At 42.8% G+C, this 26,757-nt stretch overlaps 1 protein-coding gene across 2 annotated transcripts; it reads right to left on the bottom strand.

Annotated features, from left to right (window-relative positions):
* Positions 1-26: 26 nt before the first annotated feature.
* On the bottom strand, positions 27-26,444 carry LOC137890549 (testis-expressed protein 2-like). 2 transcript variants are annotated; one of them, XM_068734677.1, is made up of 13 exons: positions 26,327-26,444; positions 25,734-25,827; positions 12,299-13,833; positions 11,151-11,351; positions 10,651-10,981; positions 10,309-10,538; positions 9,947-10,138; positions 9,222-9,321; positions 4,954-5,080; positions 3,906-4,019; positions 3,405-3,614; positions 2,365-2,485; positions 27-1,977 (listed from the first exon to the last, which is right to left on the bottom strand). In XM_068734677.1, the coding sequence occupies exons 3-13, from the start codon at positions 13,811-13,813 to the stop codon at positions 1,825-1,827; spliced, it is 3,294 nt and encodes a 1,097-aa protein (XP_068590778.1). In that variant the 5' UTR covers positions 13,814-13,833; positions 25,734-25,827; positions 26,327-26,444; the 3' UTR covers positions 27-1,824. The 2 variants fall into 2 exon arrangements, with proteins under 2 accessions (XP_068590778.1, XP_068590779.1); XM_068734678.1 differs by having other exon boundaries at positions 3,906-4,013.
* Between the last annotated feature and the right edge of the window lie 313 nt (positions 26,445-26,757).

Below are 26,757 nucleotides of genomic sequence, written 5' to 3'. Positions count from 1 at the left end.
CATTTTAACAAACAAAACAAAAAGGCTTTCATCAACTTTTGCTTTTATTTTGCTCTATAAATAAGGCAGATACACATTGGCTAATCACTGAATTTGGCCTTAAAATTTCATAATCTTAAAAAGTCATTAATAATTCACAGATACAAATCCTGACATTATCTTCATATATCCTCAAAAATCATCTCATTTCATTTAGTTTATTCCAAAGATGTAGACAAAAAAAGAAAAATACAACCATAACCCACCTTGTGTAGTCATTCAAGAACAAATACTTAACAAAAAAGTACAGCATAGAGGGAAAGACAATCATACAGAAACAAATCCATCTCATGTTACAGTGCTTTAGTATCCTTAGAGAGCAAACGATGACAACAAGGTAAGAATTTCTGTAAACAATGTTAATGCAGGTATTGCAGCGCATTTGTAAATATCACCTCACAATGCTATATCACTACAGGGTGTGTACCTTTGAGCAGAGAGAAATCTGGCACTTTAGGCCCAATCAAAAGGTATATTTGGTATATTTAGAAATACGACACTGTTAAAAAGGTACATCAGAAAGGGAAACCTGCAGATAAGGCTACATTCTTGGCAATAGATGCTCTACTATACAGTACGTACCTTAACTTCATCAAACTGTTGTACATACAGTATAGCTGGTAGAGGCTTTTTAAAGCACTGTCACACACCAAAGTTGGCCATTTAAATGAACTTCATTATCGTCATTAACATTAACACAATTAAGTAGAAAGGATGTATAAATAAATACACCGCTTGGTACTTTAAACGATTGAATGACACCTCTGGAAAAAAAAAAGAAGAAAAAAAAAAAAGATATGCAAGATCATATAGTGTTCATCATAAGAAAACAAAAAGATTTTGTGCAATAACCTGCATACCGCAGTCAGAATGTGACTGGGGTAAACACTATTGTCATACAACAACAATAGGAACCAAAACTATCCACACATACATTCAATAGACATGTTAGAGGTCCTCTCATCAGACATTTGCTCTTATATAATATTTACAGTATACACGATCCTACTATAGCGAGTCTATCATTGCACTTATTGTGTATGTGTATTTGTAATTAGTATAGAATTCACACAGTGCATGACACTTCTCCTAGATAATGGATGTTTGCTGCTCTTGAGCATTACTTCCATATAGACATGGATAAGGGCATCATTGGCATTAAAAAAAAAAAAAAAAAAAAAAAAAAATATGGCGTCCTGGCAAATGAAGCGAGGAGTTCAGGGTGTGGTCACAGCACAAAGTAATACTGTTAACTGTAAACACCTGATGGAAAAACTGCTGACATGAAGCCACTTAAAGGTGTAATGTTTATATGGTAAATAGATCCATCATCGAGTATTTGAGCTTTTCCAATGTACTTTTCTTAACCTGCTTACACTTTGTTCATTCTCACCAATGGAAATGACTCCATCACGCCACAGTCATTCAAAATGAAACCCCAGTAACGTCAACATACTATCGTATCGTAAAGCTCCGCTCACTATAACAAAGGGGCTACCGAACCTCAGCAGAAATTATGTATCCCTATAAACTACCCTTATTAACTTTTACCAACCCAAACGTGACTCTCTTTACATATCAGTCCCTATTCAATAGAGTTTATTACAGCTGTATTAATCCTTCAAAGTCACATTATTCTCTGGCAGCAAGCAACGGTTTGTCTTTAGTGTTTCCTCGGTCGACTCTACCTTGTTCTTCTTAAATTCATAGGGTTTCCTCTACGGTAATGGATTTGGAATTAGCGTCCCAGAATTCACAAGCTCTAGGAAATACTGTAAACAATCTTCATGGTTGGCTGGTGCCGTCCTTCTCTGGAGGGGCAGGCGGCTCCGGGTCCACCGTGAGGCCAACTAAGGGTCCGCCGGCTGAGCGCGGGTCCATTGCGGAATGCATGACGGGCAACCATAGATCGTCCATGTTTGGCATTACGAAGATTTTCTAAAAGAGGAGAGTGAACGATGGAAGGAGAGTGGGTGGTCTTTCAATTTTTTACTATTAGTAACACAAATAGTGAGCACATAATAAATAGGTTATGTGCAATAAAGTCATTCTAGGATCGTAGAATAGTGTCATGTTGTAAAGATGTTGTATGGCTGAGATCTTTGGAAGCATTCATATTGTTAGCTTGTAATATTGCCGATTTAGGAGTTGAATACAATTTGAAAATATGACGGCATTTCAGGTCAAATGCAATTCATTTCAATAGAATTGATGCTGTGAATCACATGGTGACTTCAACTTTGGCAAACTTTCACATTTTTCTATCCCTAACCCTGTCGTCGGTGTTCAAGTGTCTAAAAATTGAAATGTAGTGTTCATCAATACCTGGAATTCCTGGTCCAGTTTCTTCTCTATCCAGTCTGTAACGTGAGCCAGAGTCACTTCTCTTTCCCCCAGTTTAGGTCGCGCCTTCAGTTCCAGGTGAGGCGGTTTCCTGAAGCCATACCTGCAACAGAAGAGGTCAAAACAATCAAGGATTACCTCAAAAACATTAGTAAGAGTTGACAAATGAACAAATGGACTTCCAGGTGAGTTCCAGGTGTCCTCGTCAAGGAGGCAACCTACGGGTCTGAAAAGTGAAGCCAATGTGGAAGTGCCTTAAACGTGCATTCTTTCTAATGACCAGCAGGGGGCGACTCCTCTGCCTGAAGTCAGATTGTTTAGAAGTCTATGAGAAACTGACTCTACTTCTCACTTGATTTGTTACCTCAGTAAACATTATAGACAAAAGTTTACGGTCTCAATCGCCACGGCATCATGACCCAGTGTCCGGTTGTAATAAAAACACACCTTTAAGAGTCAGCTGCTCATATTTTCTGTGAAGACATTTTGTTTTTCACAAGCTGAAATTAGCATCTCAATCTCAAGGCTTCAAAACTGTAGCCCACAAACCAATCGGTGACATCACGGCAGCTACGTTGTATACGGTCTATGGTCCTGCTAATGTGCATGCTGACTCATTGTCACTGCTTACTGTGATACTGGATGGACATGGGTCATTGTTAATGAAATTTGTTTCACCTTTGCTTTTCCTGTTATTGATGCAATGGTATGGTCACCACCAGCAGAGGGCACTGATGTTCTAAACAAAGAATTGAATTTCTTCAATAAAACAGGCGTCGGGTAGAATGAATTTCAGTTGTTCTGAGAACAGATATCCTTACTGTGCATTTTGGACATGAATCATTCCACTAGTTAGAAATACGAGTATGTAAATGTCGACACGAGGGAGACACCTGAAAGCCATTTTAAAAATCGGCAAGAGTCAGTTGTGTTTTCCTTCTGTGGGGAAGCGCCATCTTTGAGGACGGTGTGATTACTGGTCAGTCTGACAGGCAACAGTTCACATCCCTCCCTTTACGTACCATATCCTGTCAGTGGGTGGAGGCGGTATGTTGACAGCCAGCATTCCTCTGAGTTCCTGCACCTCCACTGTAAGCAGCAGCGGTGTGTTAGACACTTCCTCCATCTTCTTTTTGATGAACTCCGTTTCTGTGGCCTTCTGGAAGTATTTGGACTTGGTGATCTTGTCCACGAAGCGCATGATCTTGCTGGGTTTGTGGCCTCCAACCAAACTGTATTCAATAAAAAAGGGTGAGGGTTACATTCACATATTGAATTTAGTATTTTGATAACTGATATTTTTTGATGAATTCCTAGCCATGCCTGGCAACATATTGTTGGAGGACAGTTATGTCTTTTGTCCCAGTTTAAGTAATTCCCAGTCTCAGTATTTTCACCTCCTTCAAGTTTACAACAAGAAATCTTTTGTCTCCATTCTTTCCCTAAATGAATACGTAGACGTCATATCATTGTGTGATTATGGATTTGGATTACGTGAGCCCAGAGGATGTATATAAACTCACCCCTCCGCTCCAGCTGAGTCATTTGAGAGATCCGAGGAGTCTTCCTCATCGGATGAGCCCGCGCTGGACGACTCTTCATCGCTATCAGCCAGGCAGTAAGTCCGTGGCCTGTATCTGGAAACGCACATACAAACTAAAATGGATTAGGGGGGGGCACACAAAGCACACACATCTGCATGCATGCAGTAAAACATGAGCATGCTGCGTTTCATTGATGCTTCCAACAAAACAATGAACAGATGAGGTATGGAAACAAGGTGAGACAGGTGTACATGACCCATGACTGCTCATGTGCACAATCTAAACTTCTGGAAACAAAACCGTTTAGAGAAATAATTCAGTAAGTTGAAGGTTGGTTCCCACCGGGTTAGGGTTTTTTTTTTTTTTTGTGTACTTTCAGGTGTCATTTGATGTGAAACTGAAACTTGACTGGTTTCCTGAAAACTGTCAAAAAAAAAAAAAAAAAAAAGCTCAGTTCTCATTTCCTGGCAATCAATCGAGCCCTGAGAAGTCCACGCTTTACATGCATGCACACTGTATTTTATGGATGCACCGATCCAATACGCCAGATAGGTATTGGCAGCGGGAGGGAAAAACGTTCGATCGGTGCATCTTGCAAATTTACCGTGACAAATATGAACCTTTTCCGTGCGTTGCTGAGAATGGATTTGGGGGTTGTACACAGTCAGAAACACAGACGAAAGGCACTGAACACGCTAAGAAAATGAATAGACGAAGAATTGGTAACATGAAATGAGACGACCCCAAAACTAGAAACGTACAAAACTAGAGAATGAGAGGTGAACGGAAAGATCATTGTTGAAAGACAAGCAGCACTCACCAAGAGCAGAAACACATCCGATTAACAAGGTGGAATCCAGAAGGTAGAGAGAGAATATCAAGAGAAAAGAAAGGAGAAGATATAAAAGACAGCAAAGATACAGAATACTGAGTGAGCGCCAGACAGACACCCGACAGAGACACAAATACCTTTTAGTGTCAAGTGTCTTGAAGCTTTTCTCAAATCTGTGTGTTTAAACTGTCTCACCCGTCTTTGCCAAATTCCCCAAAGCGGACACTTTCTCCCTCCTTGCCCAGACGAATGAGGTTCATCTTAGTTTCCAGGGTCATCAGAAAGGAGCCGCTGTAGGAAATCTCCAGGTCAAACCACAGGCCTAAAAAGGGACACGGTGGTTATTAGACATGCTGATGTGAGAGACATTTGAAAAAGTGAAACTTGTAAAAGTGGAAGATTTGGGGGGGGGGGTACATATGCACACAAGCATCGTCAGTTTTAAGGCCAGTCTGCTCGACACAGACAGCACCTAAGGCCACAGTCCACAGGCCTAGTAAATCTCTCCATCTCTCCCTTACTCCTTTGTTTCCCTACCTTTACGCCCCCCCCCTCTTCATTACAGAAGTGAAGAACCCAACAGATTTCATTTTCTTGATCCCTAAGCCTCGACGAGAAAGACGTGATCACATGTTCCTGTGTACAGAGAGCAACGTCCGATCCTGAACTTTGGTGTGGTTTCTCCTTTGCACCAGTGGGGGGCAGCAAAGTATGAACATTGACACAGGAAAGCTGAACGAGTCAGAGGATGACAGCCATTCTACACCAAAACACAGAGCACTTTGCTGAAACTAAGACACGTCTGCATGTATGCGATGCAAAGTGTGTACAAATACATGGTGCGACATTTAGTGCACAGCCACCACAGTCCTAATAAAAAAAATTAAAAATCAAATGTAATACTTGGAAGGCAAAAAGCAGACGGACAGCAGAGACTGGGTGTCCTCTCCTCACTGCTCTAGTGACGCCCGGACACCAGCTGGTTGTGCCAAATTATGCGATAATGCAATGAGTCTGTTGTGCCAGAAAGAAAAATATTCAGAGTCAAACAGAAACAAAAGTGGAGGAGAAATCAAAAAGGAGAAAACAAAAACCGTGAAGACATTCAGAGTCCGCTGAACCCAGGAGGCCTTACCCGACCCGCCTGTCCTGGGGGGGGGGGGGGGGGGGGGGGGGGGGGGGGGGAGAGCATCAGCAAGCTGCTTGACACAGGGAAGTGCTTCCTTAATTGCCGTAAAGCTGTACGGCAAAGAGTTAGGAGTGTGTGTGTTACACATAACGCCAAGAGTTGCGTTCAATGCAGAGTAAGCATTGAACACAACTGCACAGGCATGCAGAGACAATTCCTTGTGGAGATATGCGCACACGCACACACACACACACACACACACACACACACACACACACACACACACACACACACACACACACACACACACACACACACACACACACACGGTTGGAAACTTTCATTGATCCGTTGCACTCAGCAAAGGAAGGAGCTGGGTCAGACAAGGTAAAGGCAGAACGTGAGACAAAAGGAGGATACAGCCACTGCAACACCCGTGGACATCTCAAAAAAAAGGGAAACTAATCTGACTGGTTCTACTCGAAGTTTTCAAAACTACCACTTCAAGGTAAAAGGCTATTGATCATGGGAACACACTGCAGAGAAAGTCAATGTTTCGAGGTGTGAGCTGTAGAAACATGCACAAGGCTAAGAGAATCAAATGCCTTCATGTATCTTTTGTTTGGAGCATTTACCTCTTTCCTGCTTCCTTTCACTTCCAAGAAATAGTTCAAAAAAATGAAGCACTTTTATGTTTAAGATCGATTTGGAAACAAATTGTCGACCGATCCACAACATTAACACAATGATGACCTTTATACGCGGCCTGTGTTTGCAGTGGCAGTTGAGGTGTGTTTCGGGCTTCCACACCATTGCTTTGTCAGTGGGAAATGCAATCAACTGTTGCTCTCATTAATCGGGTTATTATGGGACTACTGCAGCGATAAAAATGAGGCAGTGACTCATGACAGGAGGGAGGAAGAGAGAATGTGAATCTAAAGTGCGAGTAAGGACTCAAAAGAGGAATGAAAGGGAATCCAAGAGGAAGAGAACTATTTGGAGAGCGAACATGTGAAACGGCCGACGAGACAGATTTGTTACTGAACGTAAAAGGAAATGAGAGAGAAAATGTGGGACGACGTGACGGGAAAGCTCAATGCTGAAGCTCCTTCTGATCGAAACTAGAAAACAGTCAGCTGAAAACGTATGGGCTACTTGAGCCAACATACAGTAGTTGCACAATTGCAACAGGCAAATAATGTATAGTCCCTCACAAAAGTTAAGAGCTCACACGGCTAAGGCTCCATTCATCCGATCCACAGATGCCCGGACCAGAAGACCTGCTTAACTTCAGACGTCACTAACCAATCAAAACAAATTCTATTCTGGGAAGCAAAGCCTTCAATTATGAAGCGTTTCCCAGGAACTATAGTGCACAACACCAGATTTCTTCACATCAAAATGGAACACATGTGCCTTTTTGTAACACTTTGTAACTTCTCAGTAAACAACGAAACCCTATTGAACTCTGAGCGGAGTTACTGCTGGTCAGAGCGTCTGGCAGCAGCTGTAGAGCAAAGGTTTGTACTTTGACTCTTTCCCAATGTTAGTCAATGGGAAAAAAAAAAAAAAAAAAGAAAGTATTTTTGGCCCACTATGGAAAATTTGCATCAAAGCCCGCCACTCTTCTCGGGGGGCTCGATAGCTCCAGTAGCTACCGTGTGATGGTTGACGCGTTTCCTTTGTGCCAATCCAAATGCAGATGAAGTCACTATTCATCACTATACACTGTGGAATCAACATTTACTTCATGACAAAAAAAAGCCGAGAGCCTACGAGTAACGAGCATGTGTGGATTTTCATTTCTCGTACTTCAAAAATGTATAGAAATGTATTTTAATGTAGACGCTGATTCCCATGAACATGAGCAATGAATCAGAAGAAGATTATTGTTGTTAGCATTGCATTCTAATTGATTGTTAGCAATGCGCGATGCTCACGATTGTAAGTCTGGACGGCGTTGTTTTCAACAGATTCAGGATGGAGAGCATGTCGTCCAGACAGCCTCAGCACTGTGACCTCATTAGTCACAGCAGCAGGAGGACAGGAGAAAGAACGGGAGCAGCGGCCGGTCATGAGACACCACGTCACTGCTGTCCCTGAGCGCACACATGCATTGACATTTCACACTACTTCTTGTACTGCAAGATTTTGAAAATGAAATTATTTTGGGATTTTTGGAAAGATTGTGACAACACTAACATTTTTGTTATGAATCTGAGTAACATGAGTACTATGGGTTAGTGATAATACACTGTTGGTTTGGACAGGAGACCTACAGAGAGGCCAGTTTAAAACACATACGGTCCAATACGTACTGAAATAACACACTAAGAACGTATTCGTCACAGAAGCATTATGTATAATCATTCATTATCACCCATTTGTGCTGTGTCAAGATAGATGAAATTCATTTATCCATCTAGTTTACTCCTCAGAGCATGGCAACAGATGGAAATTGTGAAGGCAGGCATGATTCTTCTTCTCGTCTACTCCACATATACTGTAAGTTCCAGTCAAGCTGCCGTTAGCCACGTTCTCCTGAGTGTGCCTGTATGACACAGCTAGAGGAATAACTACATACAGTGTAAAGAGAACCAGTAGAGATTTAAACCTGCAGGAACTGACCACACCTCTGTGATCAGAAGAACTTGCATACAGTTACCCAATATTGATACTGTCAATATATATATATCGCTTTCTTTTATCTAGGTAGTGGTAATAAAGAAGCCTTCCATGGGCCTTCACTGTCCTCCTCCTGCATAGTATATCCTTTGTTGTTTTGATGTTTGATCTTTGGAAATTAAACTCAAAATCCTTGGATCGTTTTATTCATTGCGTTTTATTCAGAAGCCTCCACAGTGAGCTGTTAAATGAAGAGCTGCTTCGTGTCGTGTGCAGCGTAGAATAAGATCACACAGGATGATGAGGATCCAGAATAAAACGACCGTAGTTTGTTAAATAAACCAGGACGGAAATCTTAGGGATTGTCACTTTAATGAAAACGGCAGACTAGATTGTCTGAAATGTTCAATATAATCTGATGACTAAAACTATATATATAGGACTGAAATGACTTTCAGTCAACTAAACCTTGACTAAAGAAACAGGATGAGGTTGAATAAAACTAAAAAAAGACATTTGACATTTGACTAAGACTAAGCCTAAATAGTCGACAAAAGGAATACTAGTCGGCACATTGCATGAAGTCATCCCAGAATACGGCGCATCGAGCTCAGCGTAGCACACAGTTAGCGTTACTGGGCCAGCATCTCTTTACAGAAGCCACTGAATGTGAGTGTTTGTGTGTGTTTGACATGGATTTCTCTCTTGCCTCTGTAGTCAATGGAGGGTTTGGATGCCCCAAGGATTCTGGGAGTGGCCGAGCCCATGTCCAGTTCTGTCAGGGTTAGCTCATTCATGAAGTAAGGCAACTGAAAAAGATAAAAGCATGCGACTGAGCCGAGCACACCGTACATGAATAATTAATGAGCAGATTATGACCTAATCAAATTGGCAGGAAAAAAAACCAAACACTGCAACGCCTGATTTGGTGTGAATGCAGTGTTATGCACGGTTGACGCACACCTTCCTCCACACCTTATAAATAACTTTCTCTACGTGTCAATCCGTTTTGGAATGAATTGTGCTCAGTCTCTTTTCGCTATTGTACCAAAACTACACTTATTACCTGTGGCTATTTCCACAGGACAATGTGGATAGTCACCAAAACACATATACGAGTTAGCAAAGTAGGTTTTTCCTTGGGGGCAGGATTAGAAAGAGACATTAGAACAAAAAGGGATGGAAGTGAAGGATGAGGCGTTTCCCGTCTTTCTGCCTCTGCTTCCAAACCCAGTGTGGCGCTGCTGGGGGATTTAAAGGAGGTGCACAGAGCTACAAAATGACATTTGGAGAACTTATACTTGTATGCTCTGTGGGCTTGATGTGGTTTTCATCACGATGGTGGGCATGAACTCCTTTTATTTTTGCATCATCGCTACTCTTTACTTTTACTCTCTCTGTTTAGGTTGTTAGGGCTGGCCTTGCTCCACTCACCCGTATCTTGCTGAGTTTCATCTGAATCTTCTTGGAGACCAGTTCAGCCCAGTAGGGCTCGCCCAAGAAGTCCCAGAGGATCCGGCCAAGAGCCGCATTAACCCAGGCAACAGAATCCCTCTCCTCCTCCTCCTCCTCCTTCTCTTCGTCCCTGGGTTGTACCTGAGCTGGTGCTGAGGTTGTGCTTTGAAGCTTAAGACACAGCAGGCAAATTAACGAGGAGGAGAAAAGAAAATGAATCTCCTATCTCCGTATAGAACATTAAAACATTTAACCCCCCTACTATAAACACTTACAAGAAAGGAAATTAGAAAGCAAAAAAAGTGTTAATAGTATAAATGGAAGATAAATATATGCGCTACCTTCTTATCAGCCCCGGGGCTACTCTGAGGACTCTGAAGAGCAGGGCTGGCAGCTGCAGGGCTGACTACCGCCTGCTTTGGCAGTAAGGAGGCCATGTATACGTTGTAGTCCAATAGCGGTTTGGTTTTGGCACTGCCTGCCGGCGCCGAGGCGTCCTTTGACCTGGGCTGAGATGCCAGCGCCTCATCCAGACTGCCACGGCTGCTGCTGCGACTGTGAGAGCTCAGAGCTGTGGGCCACGGCAAATAAAAAGAAAAAAAAACGGTGAGGAATCACATGACAAAAATCTCTCAAATTGACTTCTTCAGTTGCGGAAGGAGACAAATGTCGGTTTTGCTCACCAGTCTTGATCCCAGCAGAACTTGAAGCTTTCTTCAAGTCCGCCTTTAGCCTGGAAGCGGATAGAAACCGCTGGAACCATTCCTCCTTCTCCCTCCCGGTCCTTCCGAACAGATAGAGGGTCAGGTCTCTACTGGACGAGGACGACCACCCTCGCTCCCGTCCTCCTCCTGTCCCCTCTTCTCGTTCCCTCGTGTTAAAGCTCTCACTGGCCTCCCACCGGTCCCCCTCGGCCTTTGACATGAAGTCATCCTGTTTGCCAAGTTCAATGCATATGGGGTATTTTTTATTCCACACACGTTTCCTGGCCAGGCTCTGAGGCGCTAGATATACCTAGAGGAGGGTTACAGAAGACACACCGGAGTCAAACACGGTGGGGTTTCAACAAATCTCCAGATAATTAAAAAAAAGGGACATTTTCCATGTTGTAGTATTTGTCATTATCTATCTAAAATCCAACATTGTTTAAGGAATAGCCTGTTCTAATGAACCAGCGACATACTTTGCAGTTGGTGAGGTCATAGATCTTCTGACTGATGTAGGTGACGTCGGCTTTTGTTTCAAGGTGTGTGGCACGGCGAGCGACGTTATGGTTGGGTTTACTCAAACGAATGATGGAGCCCTCCAACCGGACGTACACAGAGTGCGTCAGCGTGGCATGGTACGTCTCCGGGTCGTAGTTGGATATCTCATTCATCCAGCCCTGGAGGGAAGACATTATACATGTTGATTACTTTTCAAGGCTTGAGTTCCAAAAACTAGAAAACAGTTTCAATCTGAAATTTAAAAAAACGTATGCTTCCCCATAAAGAAAGTGTTCAAAAATGTAATTTGTATGTGATGTGTATGCTTTTCTGCATTTAAAGAGAGAAATGCTTCGAAAAAAATCGAAAACTGTGCATGGAAAATTAGGACACTCATGTATCCATGTCTCTGTGAGCTTCACACTGATAAGAGAGTCTCTTGTATCCACTGTCATCTGCTTTCTGTGGTCGACTTTGAAGTTCGTCCGGCTGAATTCAGCCCAGGAGCCAAATTTAGTTTGTTTGTTACTCGACACTTCGATGCAAAAAACAGAAATATGCATCTTAAATTGCATATTTGCCTTTATTCACGGAACCCCATAGATATACGGTGAAGACAAATTCTCTTTCATTAAATAAAAATGTATGTAAAGCCTTTTTATGGGCTCAACAAGCATTTGGACATAACTCTAGAATAGATTATTCTCTCATAAGAATGCATATGCTATTTAAAATATGTCTGTAAACTGCAATATGACTGGTTGGCGGAGGCATACAACTGGAAAGTAGTGATTATTATTTTTATTTTTTTTACAATTTTGCGATATGTGGCCTTAATGTATAAATGTGAGGTGGTACAGTAGAGTCCACTGACTGACATGATAATAATAATAATAATAATAAGTCAATTATTAAAAAGGACATGTTTTAATGGGATCAAGACATACAATCTAAGAACCCATCAGCTATCAGTCAAAGGATGATTTTGAGCCTCTAGGGGGTCAGTTTACTCGGTTCATTTCTTGGCTAATAAAAAGCTAAAATTGACGTGAGACGATAGCAAATGTGTTCCAAGGCCTTTGCAGCATACAAAACTAATTCAACCAAGTTGGAAATGTTCACTGACCTTACGGATTTCTGGTTCCTTAATGTCCAACCTGGTCAGATTCCACAGCTTCCCATGGCGTCTGGACTGTCTAAAAGTACTGCCAGAAGGTTTTGGTCCCGTCAGCCACACAACACCGATGGCTAAAAGAAATCCCAGTCCAATCCCAAGCAGCATTCCTCCGATGTAACTCGGTAGAGGTAAAACAAAACACCCATAGACCAGGACAGTAAGGATGATGAGAGTATAGAGTGGAATACTAGGTGCTGGCTCTATACTCTCCGATTCATCTTCACTGAATGGTTCCGTACTACCACTTAGCGGCACTTTAGTTTGACTCCCAGTTCCAGTATCGTCAGTTCTATTGCCACCGTCGCCGTCTGTGTCAGTACAAGTCTCAAAGTCCTCACTGTACAGGATGCAAAAGTCGTCATACTCTTGTTTAGCAAGAGCGGACATAGAGCATTTGTCCAACGACATGGAAAGTAGAGATTTGTTGGGGCTCTTAGTGTCAACAGAGGGGATACCGGGTGATTCAGCGGAACCAGAAGCCCTGTTGTTGGGGCTCTCAGCATCTAGGTCACCTCCTTCTTCCTCCTTGATGCAGTAATTGTTGTTGCTCTCCAGGAGACCATTGACAGAAGTAACGTTGGAGAGTTCTGAGGCACTTGCAGAGAGGGACTTGGGCCGGTAAATACTGCTGCCACTCTTTTCATCCATCATCTTACTCAGCAGTTGGAGCGGCTCGGAGATGGCCTCAGAGAAACGCCGCTTGGTGTCTTCAATCCTTGCCTCAACTTCTGAGACTTTGAAGAAGCTGCGGCTATCTTGCGAAGTTAGCGGAGAGGAAGGGGCGGTTTTAGAATCGCCGCCTGCCGACGTGGTCGCAGACGGCATCCTGGACTGTGTGAATTGCTTGAAGAGTTGCAGGTTGAGGCGGGATTCTGGAAGACGGTAGGGTGCGGAGGAAGAGGACGAGTCCTGGGATGTATCTGAAGATAGAGATTTGACAAGACTCTTCATCAGGTGCCTGTGCCTTACTGTTGGAGCAGCGACAGCAGGGATCCCATCACGAGACTCGACGTCAGAGGAGAGAGACTTCAGCAAGCTGAGTAAGGGTTTGTCACTGGTGGGAAAGCTCAAAGATTTAGTGGGAGAGGAGTTAGACGTTGAGCCTTTTTGCTCAGCATTTTGAGATGACGAAGTCTGGGTGGGAGAACGGTTAGCGTGAAGATGTCTGGATGCATCCTTGGCTGCAGACGTCGATGACACGTCTTCAAACATCTCCTCACTTGCTTCCAAGGCCGTCACAATGTTTGAGTCATCCTGATCAGCTGAGGTAGCGGGGCCACTTGTCCAGTACAGCTCTTCTTCTTCCTCCTCCTCCTCCTCTTCCTCCTTCCCAAGAGCTGAGAAGCGGATGGTGATGGTGTCCTTTGACGGCGATCGCTGGACATGGAGCTTGGGGGACAAGGCAGGTGGCTGCTTTTCTGTGGAGTGAGCGCTCTCTGCATGGCTAGGATTCCGGCTTGTCATTGCAGTCACACGAAGTCAGTCTGCGAAGAAGGACAACAGAAGGCACGACATTAATTAACTGACTGCAGTAGATCTTCAAACAAAAATGCCAAAAGATTCACTAGTTCCAGCATCTCCAAAAAGGTGGATTTGCTGCCGTTCTTCATCTCGTTTGATGGTGAAATTAATATTTTGGACCTCAGTATGATTGGCTTGTTTGACTATTTCTGACATTTTCAAGACAAAGCGATTCATCGATTACTGAGGACAATAATTGACAAATTAATTGCAGCCCAATGCTAAATTCAGTGTACCATCGACTGGAGTATCTACAATTCAAAGCTTTCTGATCTGAGACATGATTTATTATTCATGAAAAACATCACACAGAAAATATGGAGTTAAATTGTTTGGAAGTGCTAAATGTTTAGCAAGTGATGGAGGCAAATTTAGTTACAGGCTTGTTACAAGGCAACTAGCCAGCATGCAACCGTTGGTGATACAGTTTTAGCCAGTGAGATGCTTTTGAAAGTAGACATTTGAACCACGATTCTTTCATTAGTCCTCTGAAAAGTCCTGCTCATTGAAAACGATCGTTAGTAGATTGCAGGCTAGCAAACCAATATTAACTATACAAGCAAAAAGTTTTGCCTGTTGGTTAAGGAAGTCATCCCTTCATTGCCTGAATTGTTTCTCATATTTAAAAATATCTTAACATATACTATGTGAAAGCAGTTACTTAATTTGGGGTGACTTGGAAGCTCAAAGAAGCGAGTCCCAGGTTAGATTCCAGCCTTCAATTTCCCTACTCTCTCAATAAAAGACATGCCCAAAAATAATGTGGGAGACACTGCTGCTCATAGTATTTGAGCCGACAATAAACAACATTTACCTATCTCTACATGAAAAACAGGAACAAGTCAAAAAGGACACACATTGTTGTAGCATTCAAAGGTTATAAAAAAAAAAAAAAAAAAAGGACCAGCCACACCATGTATCTTGGTGTAAGCAAATTGCTGTCTGCACCGTCCCCAGGCAGTGACAACAGGACTGCAAGCAAAATGAATGAATTAAAATCAGATTAAAAAAGGAGATAATGTATCATATTCTTAAAAGACAACCTTTGATGACCATCTATCTATGAAGGCCAACAACGGTAAAGTTTGTTAATGACGCAATTCCCAGACAAAGATGTGTATTTGTCTATGTACCTGTGTGGTACAGTGTTGTATCTCTAAACCAGTTTGGTTGTGACAGAATTCAGTTCAGCAACAATAAGGAATCTTAAAATCACCAGAAACACACACATACTCGCACACCAACAATCCCACTCACCACCTGCTGGTACTTTTGCAATTACCTACCACATACTGCTCAAATATTCAGCTAAATCAAGGAGTCCAATAAGGAGCAATCAAAAAGCAACGATAGCTTGGCTGAAACAAGAATCAAGACTTGCTTGGCAATTGCCACAAAGCTTCCAGAGTCTCGATGGGTGTTTAGAACTTAGTACTGTCCAGACAATAAATTGAGGCTGAAGTGAAGTAACGTTGCCCAATTATGCAGCTTGTTTGGTGCCACAACGTGATGCATGAAGTGCATCGAGTGATCAAACAGGAGTCTTTTGAAAGGGACAAAAAAAAAAAAGGATCCAACTTTATAAAGGGTTCATTATTAAGAGGAAGGTGGATAGATGGACAGGTATTCAGAATCAATCATAGAACATTCACAGGGCCAGTTCAGAAATGTTTTTGAAGATTACCAACCCTACCTTCAAGAAAAATAAACAATATAATCAAAAGGAAAACCAATGTTTCACATGAGTCCGTTTACAGGTCTTGTGAAGTACTACTGCCTACGAGGAAAGAAAAGTGGTAAAAAGCCATTTGTGGCGTCGGTTGCGTCGGAAGACGAGTTTAAAAATGGAAAAATCTGTTTGGAGCTAGAAAAAAAAAAGAAAGAGAGAGGAGGGGTGAGCTACAGAGGTCTGGTAAGCTCACTCTTTAGCAGCTCCAGGATACATTAGAGGCAATTAGCACAGCACCAGAACCTCTGACCATTTTTGGTTTAGTTGCACTGTGGGTAATGTAGACACAAGGTTTTGACAAGAAACAACAATGTGTGGAACACAAAAGACGATACTGTGTTGATTGCATTGATTTTGACAACATTGTTATGGGAGTCAATGCTAACTAGGTGGAGTAATCCTTAGAGCGATTACACTTCCAGTTTATTCTACAAGCGTACGGCTGTCACTAGTGCAACAGCCGTGTTATGCTGAGCAAGTTCACGACCGAACCATTGGAAACACGGCATCCCATAACGCTCTTTAAGAAACAAAACACATTTCAGTGGAAGGCATAGCTTCTGTTCGGGTATTTTGAAAAAGATCAGCTCTGCCCAAGAAAAGGGGACTTTATACCAAAGTTGATACTGTAAATAAATAGAAAAGCTGTGGGTTAAACACACAAGGAGGCAAGTGCTCTATTTGTAGTCTGGCATTGTTATGCAAAAGTAAGAATTTGTGAATGAGCGTTTAGAATTCAGACTTCCAGATCTCTGACTTTAGATTAGCTTATAGCTGTAGTGTGCTTGTAAGATGCCCAGTGTAATGCAGAGCAATGAGCTTATGGAAAGGAATCCATTATTAAGCTGTTTTACCTAAAACACTTCCCACTCAAAACCTGGTATGGGACATTTTATAAAAGCCAACCATAGGCAACACACACACACACACACACACACACACACACACACACACACACACACACACACACACACACACACACACACACACACACACACACACACACACACACACACACACACACACACACACACACACACACACACACACACACCTAAACTAATGTTTGCTGTATTTCATCAGGAAAATCAAGCCAGGATGACGACACAATTAAGATCAAACTGCTGCCTGCATTTACATCTTTATAATATCCTTTGGTAGTGAAAACACAATTACGGCATCATTGACATTTGGCAATAGCTTTCTCGTGTCTCGTCTGGACCACAGAGGTGGCCTGAGATCATGCTGGCTCACTCATAAACAGACTCAACTTAGTCACTCATTGTCACATTGGTCACGAGTGAGCTTGTTACCCAGCCAGGCAGTCTGCCAGCCACCTCTGTCCCTCGCTAGCTAGTCAGCCTTCAGTCAGCAAGCAGCAAAAACAATGAGGCCATTCTAATGGCTCCCCAGTTGGACATGGACTTCATTTCAACATGTAGGACTCAAAAGGACCTGGCAGTATTTGCCGACAGCGTATTAGGATTAGTGATTAAGTGGGGAAGTATGTATGTACGCGTTTATGTGTGTGTGTGTGTGGTCTGTAAGCTGATTCTATCTCCAAAAGGAAACACACAAACGGAGCAGAAGACTGGTCACGTACAGTACGTCTGCATGCATTTGGCTGTCCATCCAAGTGTGTATGTACACACTGACAGTTAAGGGCTAATTTGTCTTGTGTTCCCGGTGCCTTTCCCTGAGCCAATGAACAGCCTGAGAGGAAAGGGCGAAGAACGAAATCTTGTCATTCATGGCGATGAAGCCAATTACAGAAGGAGGCCAGCCTCATTAACCCTCGTGTTTTTTGCACTAATTAGAGACATGTTCACACACAGGTCACTTCTTCTGGAACAAGCGGCTACACACCGATAATGAGAAGAGACTCACAGGCCAATAGACACGTTGAATGTAGCCATGCAAATTCAGTGAGTTGTTGTACGCGGCTTTGTGTGTTTAGCTACTCGCACGTATTGTTCAAATGAACCTGAGATTGGCATGCTGGTGAGGTGAGAAGATGGCAGTTGCAATACAAATATTTTAACTATTAGAATGTGGATTAGCCTAAACAAGATTCACCCAGTGTCTGACGGGGTAAATTCAATCTCTAAATGTTATTTAAATGCATTTATGAAATCAAATATGTGATCATCTAAAGCAGGGTTACAGAAAACAAACTAATGTTATTCTGTGTGTGTGTGTGTGTGTGTGTGTGTGTGTGTGTGTGTGTGTGTGTGTGTGTATCTCCTTTCCTTCTACATAGAACATTCACAGAGCAGATTGTTTATGTCCATGTTTACTTGCTAGCAGTCTTCAAAATTCCCCATGAGCCATAAAGAGCAGAAAAAGAAAATAAGATGGACGCTGCAACCTTATTAGTGAACATGTTCATACAACAATGTCAATTAAAAAAAAATGACATTAAGTGTGAAGAGTACAGATTATGGGTTAGAACCTTTATAAATCAAGGGTCAGGATCTGAACCAAGAGTCCCGAGTTTGGCTTCCCAACCGTCATGCTGCAACTAATTAAACAACGAGTGGCTGAGAGAGCTCAGCAGACCGGCTTCAGCTGCTGACCCCGTGTTCTCTCAGTATCATTTCCCCCCCCCCTCCCCGAGTACATGACCCCGGACCTCTGTGGTCCAGACAACAAAACACACCAGAATGTACACAGAAGCCTTCTACTCAGACTGCAGTGTTAACAGAATACTTAAGAGTTAAGAGATTACAAGAATACTTGGAATAATTAGGAACGTTTGGATACGTGGTAACTTACATTCTGTGTTCTGTAGTTAGATTGCATTCCAATGTAATTTTGCTATTCCTTCCCAACATCTCGCCCAAAATAAAAAGTTAAAAGAGAAATGTAAAAAAATGGGCAAAGTTTCATTAACATCCTCAATAATCATGACGCGTGACAAACTCAGTCCTGGTCTCATGTTGTGTCTAATCCATTGCACAAATAAAAGGGTCAGACATTATTTGCTGTGGTGTAGTGCAATGGAACTGAAAGGCTGGATAAACTACCCAACATGCTTTCATTTGAGAGTAGTATGAGAGAAATGTGATTTAATGCTGACGAATCCTTGATGTTAAATGTATTATAGTTCAACAATAATACAATAAATTCTTTTGTCAGCGTCATATTTGTAAATGATTGATGGAGCCACGAGAACATGTTGCCTGATCAGTGAGCAGCGTCACAGTCATTTCCACATTGTAATAACAGGAAATGGAGGAAGTCCCTAACTGAAGCAAACGCAGCTAAATGTAGTCGGACGAGGAAAAGTGGCTCCACCAAAAGAAGAACCGGGAATTTACAACATAGATAAATGGAAGACTTTTACCACGATTGACTGATGACCTACTTTCCTGAAATGAGGCGTCAAGTTTGAGAAACGTCGGGTTCCCTAAATAACCACAGCAGTATGGGTCGCACGGGACTGCTTACTGACTCCTGCAGAACCTCTTCAGAAGCTCTTCAGAACCTCTACATCACACTCAGAAAACCTCCCTCATGGAGGGCCGTGGCTGGTGCCATTTTTACTTTTTTCCCCTCACCCCTGCCCCTCACACAGTCAGAGTCCACCACTGCTTGATATTTTGCCCAAGACACAAAGAATTGGTCACTTTTCCAAAACCCCTTAATTCTGTCTAACAATATGCATCAGTAATGAAGCAAATATCAGTCAATAACTCTTTGAAGCTTACTTCTGAATCATAATGAACAGGACTGAAATTGCTACTTTGTGACGAGATAGATAGACTTTCTTGTCCCCATGGGGAAACACAACTAGGCTTCACAGTCTACATCAATTAGACAATGATAAAAACGGTGTCTCCAGACTGGATACTATTCTTTTACAACCTCCCTACATTATTGTCCTCAACTCCTAAATGCATGCAGGCCTAAAAATTAAAAAAAAAAAATCAGTAGAATTGTCTGGCAGCGTTTCCTCTGTGTGGAGCTCAGATCCGCACTGCAAGGGTATTTGTGCAAGTCATCCTGCCTGTTGCTTTCTGCCATTACAACACCACATGTCAGCCCCCTCGGAGCATCTCAAATGTCATACGCCACTGTGTCAGATGACATCAGTGGCGTTATGAGGAGGCTTGCCAAGGGACAGAGATTAAACTACAAGAGGAAAAAAAAAAAAAAAAAAAGACCTTGTAAAAAAAAAAAAAACATTCCCCCGTGGAAGACTTAATGAAATCCCAGATCACCACGCTTTACCCAGGTCGCCTAGGAGGGGATTAGAAGAAGTCCCACTTCAAATCCTGCTGTTTATTTGCAGTAGAGGTTTTCCCTGTGCTAACGCTGTCAGTTTAGCTAATGACTTGCATGGTGTCTCACAGCCCAGTTCAGCTACAGTAGCTAACAGTTAACTGCCCTGTAGGCAATTTACAGATAAGGAGGATTATACGCCCCATTGTTTTTTTTTTTTTATTCAAATGCAAATGTTGAGGTGGGAGAAAGCTTAACATGACTTAAGACTCATTATGTGAACATGTCAAGGCCCCTAATGTGGTTCAGCTACAAAAGAGAGTAACTTTCATTGGTTATGTGGAAGCATGTGACGCACCTTTGTGTTTCTTGGAGATCTCTTTGTTTCTATCGGTGTAGAAATATTCACAGTGTGGACAGATGAGTAAGCAGAGCAGTATGTTAGCGCTCAATATGGCTGACTGCATGAGTCGAGACAAAGGTATGTGTGTGTGTGTGTGTGTGTGTGTGTGTGTGTGTGCATGTTCTAGTATCTGAGTGATTCAGAGGCAAGGAGGTAAACTGGTTAATGCGTTTCATTTCAGATTCCAGGTTCTGGAGACAGATAAACAATAGCAGCTCCAACACAACTGGAACCGTCCTCAAAAATGCCGACAAACTGGTGAGACAGGAAGGGACTGAAATGTTAGAAACACTACGCCTCTCCCGCCTTGCTCTGCCAACTAAAAGCACAGTTTGTCCATTGAAAATCCGATAATGTTATTGCTTTTGGAACAAATTGTACAGTTACAAAATGTGTGTCTTAGCCTCATGGCACCCATTAAAACTAATAAATAGATGTGCAGTGAATAATTGCAAAAGTTCCTATGTCAATAAAAAAATAAATAAACTGTCATTCCTAAATCTTCAAAGCCTTCATGTCCGAGTTTCTTTTACAGGGTTTCTTTTACAGACCGTACAGAAGCCTCGAGTTACTAAATGCAGTGAATAACCCAGATTCGGCCCGTTTCAAACCATGTCGGTTCACTGACCCAGGTGTTGTTCGTGTTAAATAATTCACTCCTCACTTAACCGCCGACGCTCGTCAACAAGCCCTCATTACTTTTAAATGAACTCCTCGGCTGCGGCGGTGACTAAACCGTGCCGTGGTTCAAGAGATCCGTCCCTCCGCTCCGGTTACAGACAGCGCCTCAGTCAGCCGTGACTCCCGCAAGGGAAGCATCGCTTTTCATTTTTTAAAAACGAAAGAATTGCGTTGATTCTTTTTTTTTTTTAACAACTACCAGCCTCTCGCTTCGATTACTGCTCCGTGACAAGTCAGCTGGTCACATGCATCATTGAAAACAAGACACCGGTTTGCAACTGTGTAATCGTGTTTTGCAGAGAGGCGATGAAGATGACCGAGCGCTCGTTCCCCGAGGCCTCAGCCTACTGCTCGACTTTAGTCATGGCTTCTATTTCTGAGAAAACTGATTATGGGATAAAAAAGGGTTAGTTACACACAGCTACAGCAGAACAAACTACAACAAAAAAATAAAAAATGGCTGTCTGTCTAACAGGTTTATTCATCCAAAAAGTCACAGTGAAACGAAGCCTTCCAGCAAACACGAGAACCCTAATGGTGCAGAAAGCCAAGCCGCAGTCTGCATCCAGGCCTCTGGGGCAGCCGATCACCCATCTGGCCACATCTGGGTGAACTCAGGAGAGGACTGGACACAAGCTTTGTCTGCACAAACATTCTTCTGTTTCCCCTAAATACAGAAAGCCCTCCACTTTCTGCGATCGTCTCAATGAAGAAATAACATTCTCCGCTTAGTTTAGGCCGGGTTCCCCCCCCCCGATGGCGCTCGCCGCACCTGTGACCGGCTGCCTACATCCATCTTGAGTAATTGAATTTTTTTCTTGCAATCCGATACGGTTTCACAAACAGCAAGCAGGCTTCGAGGCGCATAAGAAATCAAACGGCGATAAGAATCAGAACAGCAGTCGTTATCGTCGTCACAGTTGGACAAAGTGAGCGGAGCTGGGGAAAGCATTCGTCAGCTGAACTGCGATGACAATAGACTGCGTTGTCATCGAGTGTAAGAGCAGCTCATGGGAGACTGAAATGGTCCGTGTCGATGTATCCCAGATCATGTAGAATGACTGCTTGACGCGTTAAAAAAAGTGGCTTTTAATCTTATGAATTTGCTCAGACGTCTCAAATTTCTTTCCTAGTCTTTTTGCTCTCGCGCAAAACAATCCCTGTGAACGTGCTGCAGCGTTGTGAATAATGTCTCGGATTCTAGTGAGAAACCAAAAAGCAGTATTTATAGACTGGGCTCTATTTATACATCTTCCCACCTCGCCTCTGTCTGTTTCCTCTGGTAATAAGTGATTAAAATGACGACAGCGCGATGAATGGCGCTGTCGGCGTGCAATGGAAGGCGGCGCCTGAAAGCAGGCGGCTGGCTGGCAGGTTGACACATATCCCCCCCCCCCCCCCCCCCCCCGGATGTCTCAGTAATGGTCATTATTTCACCGGTTGGGTAGATAAGGGAGAAGCACCTGCGTCAATACAGAACCAAAGGCTTTACAAGCATCTTCAATGTCAGGATGTCAAGACTGTATTTTCCCTCATCACAGAAAAGGAAAACTAATAATGTCGACACAGACTTGTATGACAAGTAGATTCTACAGAAATCAACAAAGAATGTGGAAATATGGAAATATCACATGTCCAACAAAGCCTAGAAGGTGCCCACACACACACACACACACACACACACACACACACACACACACACACACACACACACACTAGGCCAGGCTGATTGCCTTTGTTAAGATTGATAAGTGTGTGAAACTGGGCCAGTGTTTATGGACAAAGGCATTCGCAGTAAAAAAAACTGAGGATGGATTCTAATCAAAGTACTTTCTGTAGACTAGGAAAGTCAGCATAATAAGATGGCTGAACAAGCAGTGACTGAGAAACCCTGGAGCAAGGCACTAACCACCCCTTATTAATGAAATCAGGATGTTAGAAGAGGCTCGTTTTGTATTATTTAAGCAAATAAGCCTCAAGTCAGGAGCCGGAAAAATTGTGACACGCAAACTGAGCTACAGTTGCTGAAAAGTTTCTTATCCTGTAGGTCTTTTATACACTATATTCATCCAGGAAGAGGACATTTTTCTCTGCATTGAACCCATCCCTGTATATAGGGAGCGGTGGGTCGTGATCAGCGGTAAAAGAAGATCACAGTAAAACAATATTGTACTTCAGCAATGTCTTCAAGACTTCTTTTTCTACCACGGAGACGAACGGTCCCATGTGGTAAACTGTAATCCTAGCCTATGGTAAGGCGCCTATAAACTGTGACGTAATGGGCTATTGTGTGAACATACTCTAAAAGGCACAAGGTGGTCCAGTTGTAATGGTCACTATACAGGCACAAGATCTCCTATTAGTTTGGTTTACATTTACAACGCTTTGACTGATCCTGGACCAGAACAAGAACAGTTCACTTTTCCATAAGTAGGTCAGACCTGGTGAGAACTCGGACGGCCACAACGTGAGTCAAAGCTAGGAGCAGGTGCACAGTCAACAGGGGTGTAGCCCAGCTCCTACGCAGGGTACGATAAGCAGCACATGTTTCTCGTCTCAGTGTGAACGATGAATAATGGCAGACTCCATTTGAAAAAAAGAAAGAAAAAGGAAATTAAGACTGGTGAAAGGTCAGCGCACCTGCTGCTCAAACCCTGAACCTCCTCCTGTTTCTCACGGGTGTTAGAATCTTTTTTTTTTTTCCTCCGACAAACTGACACGTTGCTCTGTGACAGGACAGCCAAGCACACGGTGTACCGCCTCCCACCTGTGACAGATGTCAGGATAACGGATAACCACGGCATTATTTTATGTTTTTATGATCAACGCCATATCCCACCGGCAAGTGATGTGTGATGCAGTCTATCTCTATCTCTATATATATATTTTTAAAAAAATGATAGTTGCTTCCTCTCAACTCTCTATTGTTGTATTTTTTCCATCTCAAATGGCATTGTGCACGTGGGTTCCCCATATCAAACCATTTTATTTTTTAGACACTGATTAAATTACCCTCTTTTCGGCAAAAAGTCCAAAGTAGCTTCTGGTGGAAAAACTAGTAAACATGGAAGGACGTCTCAGAGCATGTGTAACGATCCCTTGGAGCTCCAGTACTGCACAGACCAGAGATTTGTTATTTGGTGTTGATTGTAAAGAATGTGTGAGCCGATGGTGTTTTTCCATGAGTTTGCAGGAATTTGCTGCATCACGTTTTGGGTACACAGACTATTCTTATAGGCTCGTTGTTAGGACAGATATTCGTAGACAGATTTTACTATAAATATCAGCACACATGGTATGAATTAGACAACTATGTTGTTGGACTTCTATGTCAGCCTATATGCCTCTCTCCCAAAAAACTAAAAAGTGAAATGCTGCAGAATCTAAAGTCTCTATTCACCCTGTAAAAAGGCTTTTAAAACAGTTACTCAAAAAAGGTATCGTGTTGAAGAAAGCTCTCAGTATGGACAGTAGTCCCTTCACTCTATACATGATCTAATAACTTCATGCAAATTTGAAAAAGTCAAACCATCGATTTACTGGGAATAATTGACTCGACAACACAGCTGTTCTGAGCCAAGCAGGACTTTACAATCCACCATAAGCCTAAAACAAAGACATTAGATAATACTGCAAGACGATTACAAAAGAGAACACTGAAGGAGTACAAGGGTCAGTATCGTAAAAGTGTCGCAATATACCAGAGACATTAAGAATAACGTGTGATAACTTAGAATGAGGATACGGAGAGAATTAAAAAGGGAATTTTAGAAAACAAAACAAAAAAAAAAAAAGCATGGTGTGGCGTGTGGGGCTGTGCAGATCCCTCCAGCAGGTTTTGTGACAAATAAATCATCACTGCATGACTTTGGCCGCAAGGCATCAAAAGGCTGTTCATAGGTCCAAAAACGATCAGCTAAGAGCAGCAGCTACATGCCAACACTAAGATAAAAAGAACCAGAGAGACCACTGTCAGTTAGTACGCTGGTGAAATGGGAGGAGGTCATTATGCGTAGAAACCTTGTAGAGCGAGCTGCTTAACATTTTAAGTATACCTTGAGGTCACTGTGTGCAAAGAAACCTGTAAGACACCTTGCTGCTGTTGACTTTAACTATTCATATTCCAGGGCCTTTAGTTGGAGGGCATGAACATCTGTGGTGTTTCTAAAAAAAAAAAAAGTTCTTTTTAACCGGCATCCCTCCAGGCGATTGACGAAGATGCTCTTTGTAGTTATTATTCCCCACAACGAACACAATATTTTGATCATCTCCACGTCTCCTCGTGTTCCTTCAGGTTAGGAACATCACACGATATGGACCAACGTTTCCTCTGATCTTAGGGACGCGCCGATGCATCGGTCCCAAAACCAATTGCTGGGCTTTGGGTACCGATCCGATGCCAGGGTTCTAATTACCAAGCCGTACCTCTCACCGGGAGCAAGTGACTGGGATCGTTCTTTTTTAAGTGTCAGGTAGCATCAAGCTTTGTAAAACAAAATGGAAATTTATTAAAACAATGGTATCCAATACCAGATCGGCCCATTGTCACCGACATCCAATCCAGGTGTTTGAGTCAGTGCTGATACCCAGTATCAGTAAATCTCTACTTTGATCCCTGAGTGTAGCGTTAAGGACACACACACACACACACACACACACACACACACACACACACACACACACACACACACTTCAGTGTATTCCTCTTCATTCTCCTAAACTAGGTTTGTTCTTCCTCTCTCCCTCTATCTCTAGACTCACTGAGGTCATTTGGAGCTCAAGCAACAGATCAATAATGAGTTCAAATGCACCGGCAGAGTGCTTACCTTGTATCCTCAGTGCCATTCAATCCAGCCTGGGACTTGCATCTTGCCTTAGTGCAGAGTCATGTTTCACATGTCCATGATGCTCAGGGCGCTCCTGAGAAACACATTATCAGCAAAGAGAAATGCTCAATCATTACGGACACGCCAAGAGTGGCACTATGAAGTGGGTGTCTGCGCTTCTCGACGAGTACGTCTTTGTGTACAATGTTTGTATACTGTGACATAATCGTATGGCAAACAATACATAGAATTCCAAGTGGCTTTTTGACATATGGGTGTTGCTGGACGAAGTGAATTGGGCTAATACACGTGCTAACGGGGTCTAAATAGAAACGTGTCGAGCTTTAATGAAAGTCTCGTGATGCATGTAAGGTAACAGGCTCGCGACCGTCTAAACTGACAGCCCTGTTGCGTCTATACCAGCTTTAATATGACTTCACATTGAACTATGTTGACGGGCTGAAAGCCTAACGCTAGCTCGCTACGAACTGAACCGAGAAATAGTTTAAAAGTCCTTTTCACCCGAGGTCACCTCGCCAAAACTCGCAGAATGTGGTGAAAAAAAAAGCAGAGAGGAGTCGAGGATAGCTTACCGTGTCGAGGGGACTTCATTTTATCTGGAAACAACGAACCAAACGAGGCTTTTCTCAACACGGTAGCGTTAACGTACCAAGTTGTATCAACGGCTCGTTTTGTCGCTCAGCCTGTTGACAACCGACTAGCTGACTGGACTCAGTTCCTTAAAGGAAACACGCAGCAGCCTATCAAAGCCAGAGTAATCGAGACCGGAGCGGTGGGAAAACTGGCTCTCTGCTGTGCGGGTCGGTTGCCAATCGATTGGTCGACAGAGCGTCTTTCCAGGCCGAGAGCAGATGAGGCAGATGTTGAGAAGGCAAATTGTGTGAAATGTAAACAAGTTATTGTTGGAATGCTGATTCAGCATTCCAAGTATTGTTATCCTAATCTTTATTCTTCAACTTCTATTTCTTCCGTACGTATTTTGGCACTTAATAACTTCCACATT

Source organism: Cebidichthys violaceus, unplaced genomic scaffold, assembly GCF_023349555.1.
Source record: "Cebidichthys violaceus isolate CVI_PGR_0920_01 unplaced genomic scaffold, fCebVio1.0.p SCAF_66, whole genome shotgun sequence".
Classification (NCBI taxonomy): Eukaryota; Metazoa; Chordata; class Actinopteri; order Perciformes; family Stichaeidae; genus Cebidichthys; species Cebidichthys violaceus.
This window is presented reverse-complemented; position numbering and strand designations above follow the sequence as displayed.